The 13,704-nt window shown below is 39.3% G+C and overlaps 1 protein-coding gene across 4 annotated transcripts in view; it reads right to left on the bottom strand.

Annotated features, from left to right (window-relative positions):
• The window catches only part of qkia (QKI, KH domain containing, RNA binding a), an 87,289-nt gene that overhangs the window by 6,201 nt on the left and 67,384 nt on the right, over nt 1-13,704 (bottom strand). Inside the window, 2 exon segments of one of the 4 annotated variants that reach the window (NM_131224.1) lie at nt 699-1,121; nt 2,840-2,927. In NM_131224.1, the coding sequence (NP_571299.1) occupies nt 699-1,121; nt 2,840-2,927 (511 nt within the window). 4 annotated transcript variants of the gene reach the window in all.

The following is a 13,704-nucleotide window of genomic DNA, read 5'->3' as shown; positions in this document are numbered from 1 at the left end:
TTCATGTTATTGACCAGCATGTCCACTTAAACAATTGACCAGCAAATGTTTACATAGCTTTGATGAAACGTGATGAGTCTGTGTAAAAGGTTGTGATGTGGTAGTTATTATCTCCTTTGTGAGCATTTGCAGAAGACCCTCACTAGGTAGGGGAGTATGGGTAAGTCTCTCTGAATAGGGTCGGGCGCTCAAGTTCACAAGGGTAAAAATAAGACAATTGGATACAGTGAGAATAGTGGAAGAATTTAATGAACATCCCCAATGGGACTCTGGGCTCTCTCTCACTCTCTGGCGCTCGGCACTGGTACCAAGGCTTTCTACAGCAGGGAGGAGAGAAATGATTTCAAAAGCCAGGAGAAATCCAAGGGGATCCACCAGTAGCCTGCCTGACAAAGCCTCCAGCAAGAGACGAGGAAAAAAAAAAAAGAAAAAAAAAAAGATGTGTGCAAGCAAGCATATCGCCACTGTCTGCGAGAGCAAATGTGTGCGTGTGTCCTGAGAAAAGACTTCTTACACAGCAGCAAAAAATAAATAAATACATTTAGAAGGACAAATAAAGCTAGTTTAAGACACAGGTAAGTGGTCCCTTTCCCAGCCCGTCTCAGTGGCACAACATGTATCTGTATTTATGTAACTAAATCACTTAAATCACTTGGGTTACCCAGACTGCTAGCACGAGCTACTCATTACATATTTACCTTTCAGTGAGTCCTGAACAGGGCTGGGTGACGCCCCATCCAATATGCCCCCGTAAAACACCCCGGGAGTGCCCTCTTGCGGGACACCAAAGGGTGAAGTGCCAAGCCCCCACGCCCGCTTACCTAGGACTCCGCTGTGCTCGATGGGGTATTCCAGCAGAGACGTGGGTGCCAAGGCATAAGGGTAGTCGTAGGGCGTGGTGTAGATAATGCCTGCATCAGGCGTCGGGGGCACCAGGGTAGGGGTGCCATTGGGTAGCACAGTGGCCATCTGAGTGGGCCTAATGATGTTCATGATGGGGGTCCCTGCCGGAGTGGGGGGCCTGAGGGTGGCTGGGGGGAGGACCTGACCCGGAGGGGCCGCGATCAGCCGAGGGCCTTGAGCAGCCGCTGCCGCTGCTGCAAGAGAGAACGCAAGGGTGGCTGCCGTAAACCAAAGAGTGAAAGAGAGAAAGAGCGAAAGGGAGAAACAGGATGACACACAGAGAAAAGTAATGGAACAGATAGAGCGATAGGAGGAGGTTGGGTGTGTGATTGTGTGTACAATTTTCAGAGTAGAAAGAGGGAAAAATAGAAATGGACAGAAGTCCCAAAAACAGATGAGTGAGAAAAGCACAGGCAAGGAAAAGGAAAACAGAAGTACACGAGAAGAGGGGAAAAAAGGGGGTGGGGAAAAAATAAAGGAAAATTAGTCCATGCGATGGTCAATGAACCACAAAAAGTGACATTCTAAAAGCAAACTAAAACAAAGCCCACAACCAAAATCATTACATAAAGAAATCAAATTAATCAAAACTAAAACACAAGGAGAATCTGATGATTGATCATACCAGGGCAAACCGATCATCAAAACAGAGGCACTAATACACAACACAGAGTAACTGATTGATAAAGCTGCACATCTGAACATCCTGCGGCGTGTAGAGGAAGCAGCACTTCACTGCATTGTGTGATGTTATTTCTTATGGTTGTTACTCTACACTGGACTTTCTACAATTGATTCCATAATATTGCCATAAGTTTTCCCACATGAATCAAAACCTCTACACGCCACTGGGACATTTAGTGCAGATGTGCAGAGGAAATACCCACATCACTGCTGAAAATTAAAAAGCTTGTGAATATTCTGCACTGAAGCCAAAAAGAATCAAACAAATCTGTTTCTGATAAAGAAACACCCCCATCATATACATCCAAATATGCATGCACAAATTCATAAATCCATACAACACTTACATACACACAGTCATGCTTTACCGAGTATAAAAAGCCCCAAAACCCTCTGTCATTGTGGAAATGTTATCACAGTAATGAATATGCATGGAATGGGCAGAGATGTATGCAAATCTATTTGAGCAGTAATACACATTTATGACCTGAAGACAGTCTAAAACACACAATCATGCAGAAAATGATTGTATATGCCACAACACCAGGATTATGCAAGTTGTGATTGCATTTGGAACAGCTTTGAAAGGAAGTGGGAGAGAGAAAGAGGGAGAAAAAGAGAGAGGGAGAGACAGAGGGAGGGATAAAGAGAGACAGAAATACTAGACTGTGGGCAGATGATTAGATGTTTTCATGAGGAGTCTGTGGTGAGCAGGATTCTTTCTAGAATTAACACTCGTGTCTGATGAACTATCAAGTGCTCGGTGCTTTTATTAAATGCTCATTTATGGTTAGATTAAATACCAATGCATGTGAATGTGTGTGCATTTACATGTTAGTTAAGGTTAAATAATGGTTGGCCTTGATGTATTTGATGTGTGTACCCTTACAAACACATTTGATTTTGTTTAAGTGCTTAAGCAAATCTCTTTAGTCACTGTTGAACAATCACAGCTAGTCACATAATTCCCTAAAATCTTTTGATTCTGGTGTGTATGTATTTTTAAAAAGTTGGTAACACTTTATTTTAATAGTCCAGTTGAGTATTAGTAGACTGTGCAACTACATGTCAACTTACACTAACCGTAACCCTAACCCCAACCCTAAACCCAAGCCCACAGTCTACTCATAATCTAATGAGAATTAGTTGGAATGTAGATGCAACGTTATTTAAATTCAACAAACTGACCATCAAAATAAAGTGTAACCAACAAGTTTTAGTTGTAGCTGTGTGAATGTGCATATCCCCTTACGCGCTTTGATGTTGGTGTCTCTGTATGTTCCGTTCAGAATGGCCAGCTCCATCAGCTGCATCTTCTTTAGATTATCTTCTCCTTCTGCCTAAACAAGGGACAAAAAGACAGAGCAATTAGAAAGACTCTGGTTATTCAAACAAGGAGTGACCAGGCATTTATGTAGAAATCAATCAGTGCTTCGCATATAGGTCAAAATACACTTGTGGTGGACGCCAGGCTAAAACACACCATTTACCCACATCACATGAGTGGTTAACTATATGCTACAAACAAAACAATTTAATTTAACAGTAATTGTATTTACTATTACACTGTTTTACACCGTATCTTTTCAACGGGTTAAGTAAAAAAAAAAAAAAAATCCATTATTTCTGTTTCTTTTATGCTATTTAGGCGCAATGAGCAACCACTAACAAGTAAAATCTGCTTCGCTCTCTTTCAAGTTATAAGCAAACTTAAATGCCAAAGCATTTTAGGTATGTCTATAAAATAGATAAACATAAAATGTGCAAGTATTAAAGCCTAATGACACCATCAAGTTAATAAAATATACAGAAAATGAGAAATAAATAAGTAAAAGGATTAAAAAGAGACAATATCTCAAAGTTATATTAATTACAAGATTAAAATGTGTAGATCATTTAATTAAGGCAAATGCGTAGACTAACCATAACTAAGGGTGAACATATTTTGCAGTAGTTTTGATTCAAAAATGAATTATTTAATGTTTTTCTCTTGACTGTGCACAGAGTCAGCTGTAAAGCCACGAGAAAGTAGGCTTAAGTAAAAAGAAAATGCATACTACTTATAAATGACAGCTTTAGAATGCAAAAGCCGAATCCTGGGCATTTTAGAAAATTTAGGAAACCCGTTCGGACAAATTTTTAAAGTACCAAAAAGAAGCATCTCCATGGGTCTGCATGTGAGATGAGACTTGAGACTGTCTGTGGGAGTGTTGACAGTTCACGTGCGCAAAGAAGTAAACGGATAAACAAGAGTGGATTTTCCATTACTTGATCGCGGATATTTGGGTTATATTAGGCGGATACAAAATAGTGTAAAAGGATGAAATTAATAGTTAAAAAATGTTGCTAAATATACTTGGGCGGCCGTTAATATACCTAGGTGGCCCACCCAAGCAAAGTCTATGTATGGGAAGCACTGTCAATAGTGTATACATGTATTAAAAAAAGAATAATAAAAAAATAAAAAAATAATGTTAAAAAAAAAAAAAAAAACACACACACATTCCCCTATTAAAATGCTAAGTCTGTTATTTTTCATATATAAAAAATGGGTAGTAAAATCCAATGTATAAATTAATGTAAATAAGCAGAAATAATATATAATATATTGTGCTTCTAGACACAAAAAAAGACACTTGATTACTGAGAAAGAGTAAGAGAAAACCCAACATAAGAGATCTCAACAGAGCTGCTAAAATAAAAAAAAGCAAAAGGAAATCGCTACTGGAGAGAGAAAAGATAGAGCACGGTGTAGAGGAAACCAGCTCAATTCCGATTTACACATCAAGCAACAGACACACTGGAGGGCTGCTATACCTTAAACTTTTCATGGTGGCTCAGAATTTCCTTATCAGAGCAGACATCAAAGGCCAAACTACTCTGACAGACATCATGAGTGGTATTGGGCGAGTTGCCCTTAAGGGACTTCGACTGCAGAAGTAATGCTGCTCTAGATTAGTACAAACCTACACATCTACATGACTCAAATCAGAGAAAGATCCTGAGTAATTTCCTCAATCAGAGAGAAAAAAGCAGCAAGAATAAAAAGCTGCACTGAAGCTAAGGATGCCCCCGCATGACTGACTCATCCATTCTTGAGCACTTCAGTAATTCAATAGAGACACAAAAACATTCTCTTCTAGAAAACGAAGCTTTTGTTTGAACCTTTCAGATCAGAGGAGCTCGCGGTGAGCCAATGAAGATGCATCTTACAATAACACCACTTATGTGAAGACAGAAGAAAAGAAAACAGGCTCAGACTAATTGAATGCAGCCCAGAAAAAGTAAAGAACTCTTCATTTGTTCCTTTAATGTCCCCTGCTCTCTTCAGCACTTCCCTTCACAGATCCCTTCACCTCCATGAATCGCCAGAAAGCAGTTGAGATCCTTTAAAACTGGCCTACTCCATGCAATGTGAAAGAAACAGAACAGACATGCACAAACTGAAAGTTTCCAATGACCGAGCAGCCTTTCTGTCACACATCCTTCCTGCGCCTTACAAATGATGTCTGTTCACTCTTATTCTGGCCAGCAGATCTCAGTTTCGACAGGGCTGCTCTAATACTGTCTGAACTGACAAGGAGTCGGCCGCTCGACAAGAGCAAAGATCTGCTCCAGGGCCGATGATGGGTGAACAGCCACTATAGAATCACACCAATGATTCATGAAATAGTCTGTCAAGGTGAAAATGTGTGTCATTTACTTACCCCTCAATCTAGGCCTCTATTACTGGCTTTCCACGTAAAGCAAAAGAAGATGATAGGTAGAATATTGCCTATTATTTCTATTCAAAGTGAAAGGGGACTGCAAAGCTCTATAAAGCATGAAAAAGTCATCATTAAATCTAAACTGACATCTCTTTTTGTGGAACATTTAAGTGTGATTTATGCATTAAAAGAAAAACCTTTTAATCTTTTAATCCCTTGCAACATCTCTTTTATGGTGACATGTATACTAGTGTGAGGGCAGGATAATAAGTTTATCTAATAGGCAAAAGAAAAAAAGAACAAAATAAAAATCTAAAATGTACTACATATTTCAAGAAGCACATTCACATGAATTTACGTCAGAAACAAGCTTACCTCACACACACTGAAAGGTGAAGCCAAACATATTGATCACCACCTGGTGGCTGGCTTCAGTATAAGTCAAACCATACGCTCTCTATGTACATGAAAGCATCAAAAGAAAATTATAAATAAATAAAATTGCAGTTTAGATTACTATTATTCTATTTGATGCAATAAATCAGGGCACATAGACAACCCGCTCAACAATGGTCAAAAAGCAAGCGGGAAAATATTCACGCTTGTTTATTTGCTTTAAATGCTCGTGTTGTTCTGTGCATGTACCTAAGTTTTGTTTGATGCATTCAAAAAGAGTTATTTCTTTGAGCAGTTAAAATTAAAGGTACAGTTCATATAGCGGACTGCTGGTATTAAAGGATAAGATTGTATTACAAATACATATAACATGTATTTAAAAATTATACATTTTAATACAAGAATTATTGTGCTGTGAGGTAAAATATCAAATTATGGATGGAAAGCATTGTCAATGCACCATGACATCAAACTGAATCGAAGGCATAATAATCGTAACTGAACTGTGAGACCAGTGTAGGTTCACAATTCTATTGCAAAGACGTGGAGACGTAAAGTAAAAATAGAACAAACAGCAGAAATTAAAGAAAGCCATGTGCCAACGTGGCATTGAATTAACTCTCATCCAAGAGTTTTATAAGTGCTTATTTTGCATTAGTATACTTGATTACTAACAGAAAAAAAGAAATGAGGGAAAAAAGAGAATGTAATCACCACAGCCATTGTTACATAAACCATTATAATGGGAAAAACCATTACCCAAAAATACTCATAAAAGCAAAAACAAAAGCAACTCGTTGTTTAGAAGATTAAAGCAGTGGGTCTGTACAAGGAGGGAAATCAGGGTCTAGGGCAGCCGGACCTATTAATTCCTCTAAGAGGAGTGAGGCAGAGGATAAACGACTCGAAAAAGCTCCAAAACACCATAAACTAACACACTCTCATTTCTGCTGAAGCAGGACTTTGTGCGGTTGGCTCAGCTCTAAATCCAAATAACAACATCTCAGTGCTGGCCGTGAAAGCAGATTGAGTCGATTTTCTCTCGTCCCACAAACGAAGACTTTGTTTCTTTCTTATTCTGCAGGATATTTAATGAGGCTGCAGTACTTCTGGTCACTAAAAGTAACTCCCCACAGGTCTCTGGTGACACAGGGGTTAGTGGAGCACAGACTTCCAGCAAAGGCGGATGACGCTGCTCTTCAGAGTCACAGTAGTGTGGAGATTTCTCATTGAGGTCAGGTCAGATTTTCTTTCCCTCCCTTTTTTGTTTATAACTCTCTTTCTCTAGTTTTTCCTCTCAGGCTAGTGACATTCTCAGGATGTTTGTACAAAAAAATGCTGATATTATTCCAGGTGAGAAAGGGAGGAAGGAAATAAAGGAAGTGTGGCTGTGTGTCATCAGATGGGGGTTGGGGGAGCTCAAGGGAGACGTCCCTCTGATTTAAGCTACAAAAGTAGACACGGAGAGAACGTTTCCACACACACTGGGTGTGAGAAATCAGGGAAGGCCGCTCAATAATCCTGCTCTATCCACAGGAATCAGATTCAATCAATGGGGTCTATTTGTAAGGGCAGCAGAGTGAAGCGGCTCTCATTGGCTGTAGGGGAGGACAGGGGACAGTAGACTGTGACAGCAGAGCTTGTGAGCACATCAATTTTGTTACACACTCAGAAGTACAGCATTTCCTCTCAATAATGAAACGTTTACAGCCCTTTCCAAATCATTTCCTCTTTCTGTGCAGATTTGTGCCAGTTTAAGTCCAGCAGAGAAGCTTGTAAGCGTTTATCTTGATACAAATATACAATATAATTTAAAAATCACTTTGTCCGACCACCAGATAAAAATAACGCTGTTAAACTAGAGAAATATTTTTAAAAAGCAAGGAAAATTTCTACTTGACATTAGACAATTTACCAAGGCTTAATGCAGTTACATTTGTCACTTCCTGCCCTTCCGACTGCCGCTTCAACAAATTTTTAAAATCCACACTAAAAATCTACCTCAATCTACGTGCTCCAGAGATTTTTTATCCACATCAGAAACAATGTCAAAAACCTTGACAGCATTGTGAAAGCTTCCGGATGAACTTCAGTCACCCAACCAGTGAAGAGAGATTACTGCATATGACAAGCAGTTACACCACACTTCTGCTGTCAACTGCGTGGAGGTAAAGCTCTGTAAAAGCTCTGAAAACCGGCTTGAGTAGAACTAAACCAGTGAGCTTGTGAAATATTTTGAGTAAAGCTCAAATCTTTTCTTTTATTCGGTTTGTTGATGGAACGGAGTGCTTAAAATTTGGAGCAAAGCACAGATGCGCCTTTGTGGTTGTAATTCAAATGACTTTAACAGAAACCTTCACTTAAAAAGGGCCTCGAAGATGCATTAATGTAATATAAATGAAAATTCAAATACAACTATAAAACCCAAGCTAAAAAGGCAATTTACTTATTTACACGATTACAGCATCTACGGCTATATTTATGGTGAGAAAGTTAATCTATACACAAGTCATGAGAAAGTAGTTATGGGTCGTTCTTAAATGATTAGTTTATTTAGAGTAAATCTTTTATGTAACTTGAGTATCATGAGTCCGCTCGGAGTTTCGTTTATTTTTTGAGTCCTCTATAGGGCTTGAGTCGTTCAATCATCACGTGACATAAGCCAATCGTATGCAGCCAGAGCCAGAAAAAGATTTGATTCGTTCATTTAGTCTCTTTACATGCTGTAACGTGATGAACGAACAACTCAAAAACATGGACTCAAAAGGTGAATTAATAATTTCTGGCTCAGACTGTATTGGTTAAGCTTGGATGGAATGGTCAGTGTCAGGTGAACGAACGACTCAAATTTGAAGAGAAGACAGAAGAGGTGAGCAGAGTTGATTAAGGACAAAACACCAGGTAAAAATTAAAGATTATTTTCTCTTTCTTAGTATAGATGATTATGGCTAGCTATGGTTAGGGCTAGTTATGACTTGTTTGTAGTGTGATCAACATTTAGGCTAGTTGTAGATTTGTTTGGAAGTATCTCATAACATTAATTTTGGCAAATTGAACAAAACAAACAAAATGACTCAAAAATATATAAGTTAATTTCAATGAACAAGACTCAAAGGTCCGAGAGACAATTTAGAATCTTCAATTCACCTAACCGGCATATTATTGGGCTGTGAAAGTAAACTAAAAGAACTACTTGTAAACTACTTGTTCAGGAGGTACAAAAGCCAACTTAAAAAAATGACACATAAAAGTAGTGTATTTTAAACTCTAATGCTACATGTCTGAACTTTAACAAAGGTAGCTGTACATTAGGTGAGCATTGTTATATGTTGCAGAGATTTTCATCCATCTTTCTGAATTTTTTTTTTTTTAAGCAGTGACACTTAAACAACAAACAATTGATTAAACAAAAGCAAGCAAGCATTCTCACGGTGCACCTAATTTTACTACAAACTCTGAAACACCCAGGTCGTTGTATCTCTAGGGTGAAAATGCAAAAGTGTGTCCCTAGAGTGGGATTCAACATGTAGCAAACACATGGCTTTGGATAAAATAAAAACCTTCTGTCTGAAAAATGAACATTTTATAATATGTAGGCCAGATTGGAGTGCGATAGCTGTATTTAAAATACTGCACAGCTGTTTACATGTACTGGACAAAGGCATCCATACAGGATTACACTGGATTTCGCCAGAGTAGGCTGTGAGGACAGATCAGACTAAGCGAACACACAAAATAAAAAGCCCAACAGAAGATGAGGAGGGAGGAGTGCAAAACAAGAGCGAACATTAAAATGATCCACGATTTCCATTGGTGCAACACACTGTAAAACCTTCAGTCTACTCTCTCTTTCTTTCTAATTTCCCCTCTTCTCTTCCTCTTCCCCACTCTCTCCCTCACTGCCAGACGATGTTTTGTTCTGCTCCTATGATCCTTTAATGCCACCCAATCGAGCCGAGAATATCTTGAAAGGATTTGGGAAGGCTGATCTGGAGGTTTAAATACCGCCGGATTTGCATCAGATTCCGAGATTTGAGAGTCAAAGCTGAGCCGTGCGCTCAGTGTCGCCTGGGCTGTCAGTTTTGGACTGTGACCCTGCCTTGTCTGCTCTGCAACCCCATAACCTTATGATTGGGCAAATGGGAAGAATGAATCAGGAGAGGAAGAAAAAGGCCTGAATAAATAAGTCAGCAAGTCCCAATAAAAGCAGCACTATTATGACTGCCCTTTGAACATGAAGCGAGGACGATGGACCATGCTGAGTCTAATATGAAAACAGCGATTTCCCGATGGCCTAGCGAAGGTTACTTCACAGTCAAGGTTAGCAGCTGCAAAACGAATGCACAAAATGAAGAGTGTTGGCCAGTGCAGTCAAGGTCTCCACTGTGATGGCCAAACTGCTCTGTGGGTCAGGGCCAATATATTAGCAAGCAGAAGGCACAGAGCCCTGATATACCAATGCATGCTGCGTGAAAAGATGTTTCGCTCGAGTAAAATTAGAAAACATTGAAATTGAAAATAACCGAGTCCACACACACAATCTTGATGACGTGTTCAATTTTGCTGACTTCAGGAGACACTGTGTACTGCCAATGTGAGATTGCAAATGAAGAGTAATGGAGACGTATTGAGCGAAATTGCAACCCAAAGCATCTGGAGAAGGTCAGGATAAACTAATCTAAACTAAGAGGAAGAAACTTCTCAGATCAGAATGATTGCTTGAATATTTCTAAGAAAGTAAATGTTCTACATGCAATTAAACATTGGTTATCATCTACAAAAGCTTACATATGGCCTAACACAATGCGGTTGGCTCTTCGAAGACAGTGCAAGATGAAAGGAATCCAAAGCTGGCTCTCTTTGAGAGATTGTTTCGAGAGGACTCTCTAGATGCCAGGGCTGATCCTAGTGGTCCCCGTCCCTAACAGTCTCTGAATGAGCGGATAATTAGCCCAGACACCATGTAACAGGGGTGGGAGTGCAGAGAGCCAAAGGGGGCACAAAAACATCCCCGTAACTAGGCTAGCGCACAAACACTGGCGTTTCAGTCTGTAGCTATTCTCCCTAAAGTAAAAGGATTAGTGGCCTGTTCAAAGGAAATGCAGTTGGACTGATGTCCGCAGGGGGTCTTTTATGGGAACCAGAAGAGATTACAGCCAACTGTTTTCAGAAGAGTCAAGGGCTGGACTAACCTCCAGAGGTGGGCTGCAAACTAAGAGGTTTATGTTATTTATCCAGATAGCTTGTTACAGAAAGGAGAGCTTGGGGATGGACTCTTTAACTTCTCAAAGTCGCAAGTTGACTTTGTGCCTCTTTCTGGAAGTTGTGGTTATGGTTGTAACCTACAGCCACTTCAAAGTCTCAGTCCAGAGCCATCTATAGTTTAAGTTAAAGATGTCACAGACTGTTTTTGCTGAAACCTTATCTGTCTCTGTTATCAGTCTTTCAAACTATTTAAATTAAGCCCATGACTACAAACCAGGGAGGAGCAGGGTTAATGAGATTTCAGTGTTAGATTGATTATAGATGCATCAATGTTAATATAAATTTTAATTGTGACACCCAGCTGATCATTTCCAGTTTATTGCTGATGAGTACTACAATTGTAGCAATTTTAATTATGTACTTTTTTGATTTGGTTTTATTTATTTATTTTAATAACAAACCTAGAAATAGTATAAAAAGGGAATTTAGCAGCCAAAACTTTACAATGAAAATGATTATACATATTTATTCATTTAGTGATTACATTTTTTTTATGCATAAAATACACAAATATATCAAGGCTCAGATCATCACACATTACTGATAATATAGCAATGAGTCTTGTTAACATTACAGATTTATGCTTCACTGATTTCTCTGACAGAAGCACTCCCAGACTTCCAATAAGGGGTGTAAGATTGGAAGGGAGTGGAAATTAAAGCAGCTCCGTCACTTCAAATGAACAAACCTCCTAGAGTTTCTGTACAGTTGAGTAAATATCATTTTTCCAACAGCTTTCTGTTGGCAGTTCAGCATAGCTACAGAGAAAAGGGAAACTGCAGCATGAAAATGTTTTTTCATTGACATTCACAGTGGACTGTACAAAAAAAAATGTTTTCAATTATCAGCATAAGCATCTCTGCCTTCTCTCCATATTTATTATTTAATGTTTATAATTTGAATGGTGTGGGACAAAATTGTAAAACGACCTCCTTGACAAAATCCTTGGCATATCCTAGAGGACTCTTATCCTCATCTGAAGGATCTTGTTCCTCTCATGGCTGAACTAAACCTATCTAGAGGGGCTCCTACAGGTCAGGGCCACGTTATCTACCTCTGCAGTAACAGTGCTACAGCACAGCTAATTTGGGTGGTATGAGCAAATCATATAACATATGAGTTCATGATAATGGACAAGTTGGTTCAGATTGTTTGCATTGATGCAAGAACTAAAAATTATAGCACTTTTCTAGCAAAATTGTGCTGCTGCTCGGTGGAGGCTCTTAGGGTCACTGATGGAGCATTTTACAGGACCACAGAGGTCTGTGTAGAGTTCGCAATTGAAATCCCAGCAACAACAACACTTTAACGCAACTGCATGTTCATTACTCAAGATAAGTAGCAATAACCCAAAAGCACAAAATGATGCCTTTCTTATTAAATTACGCATCAAATTCACAAAAAAAGTGTCCATATAGAAGTAAAAAAACAGAGCAGTTAAATAAAATGCTCCCTACAGCATCAGTTTTCTTTTCCACTTAAGAAAAGTGATTAACGTTTGCGGCACTATTTTTTAACCACAAAACAGCTTAGAAGCATACGAGAGCGTCTACAATAATATGACGTGAAATGTGATTTCAAGACAGTAAATAAATGCTAGTGTCTTTTTACTGAACTACTGTCTCATTTATGGTGACACTTGTTATGCCAGGAAAATCACTTTAAACCTGAAAATTAAAAGACAAATCCCATTGCACTGTGTGAAGTGGTTCACTTCACACATCGGTGCTTGAATTTGTGCCTTTAAAATGGCAGGTGCTCAGGTGAAAATAGGCACACAGTAAATCCCAGTCTATTTTGGTTCTGCTCTTTCCATTCTGTTCAGTGAGTCTGACGAACTGCCAGTCCAACGAAGCGTTTGAAGCTGCTGCCAGCAAAGGCCGGATTAGCATACAGACCCCAAGAGAAGCCTTTTCCTGTTGCAGTTCTGGTGGTCAGTAAGCCCAGGGTGCAAACCATGGCTCCAATCAAGAAGAGCGCAGAAAGTAAAAGAGGACAGCTGCTTTAGGGAAGTAGGGGGAGAGCATACTATAAAGCAGAACATAGCACAGAAGGATAACAACCTCACCCTCTTGGGCCTGTAGTTTTGAAACTGCAAGCACTGCCAAGACCAGATACCATTTCGACACAATCAGATGCTGCAAAACAAACAACAACAAAAATTCCGATTCTCCAAGAAAAAATGGCTCTCTGGAATGTCTCAGTCAGCCATATTTTTTCAGAACAGCTCCTCACATGGTCAGCTATAACAGGGCTTTGTGCTTTGGATAAATATGCAAATTAAGTTATTTTGTTTTTGCTGGAATCTTGAAAGTTTAATAGAGTAGTAATACTATTAAACAAATGAATTTATAAAATATAACAATAAATATTTCATATATGGTCACTGATTTTGCAAAACACTATGCTTTAACTATGTCTACAGTATCAGTTGTTTGACCCTTTGTTCAGATTTTGTACACACTTATGTAAGGAGCAGTGATGAGTGCTGATGTCTCTCCAGCTATCTACAAGCCACGTCACAGAAGCAGCGCAATGGGGCCTTTACAAGCTCACGGCTGAGGATGTTCCCATTACCCATGATCCTACGCTCTAGACCCTGCAGCTGGGGTTTGAGAGTGATCAGATGCGACACATGCTCTGAAAACAGGGACACAAGAGCACTCTCGGACGGGTTGCACTGACCTGCAGGGCAACTTGCATGCATTTCAGGAGGCTGTCGTCACAGGTGGTTGCATTCACATACATT

The sequence above is a fragment of the Danio rerio genome, chromosome 17, assembly GCF_049306965.1.
Source record: "Danio rerio strain Tuebingen ecotype United States chromosome 17, GRCz12tu, whole genome shotgun sequence".
In the NCBI taxonomy this organism is placed as follows: domain Eukaryota; kingdom Metazoa; phylum Chordata; class Actinopteri; order Cypriniformes; family Danionidae; genus Danio; species Danio rerio.
This window is presented reverse-complemented; position numbering and strand designations above follow the sequence as displayed.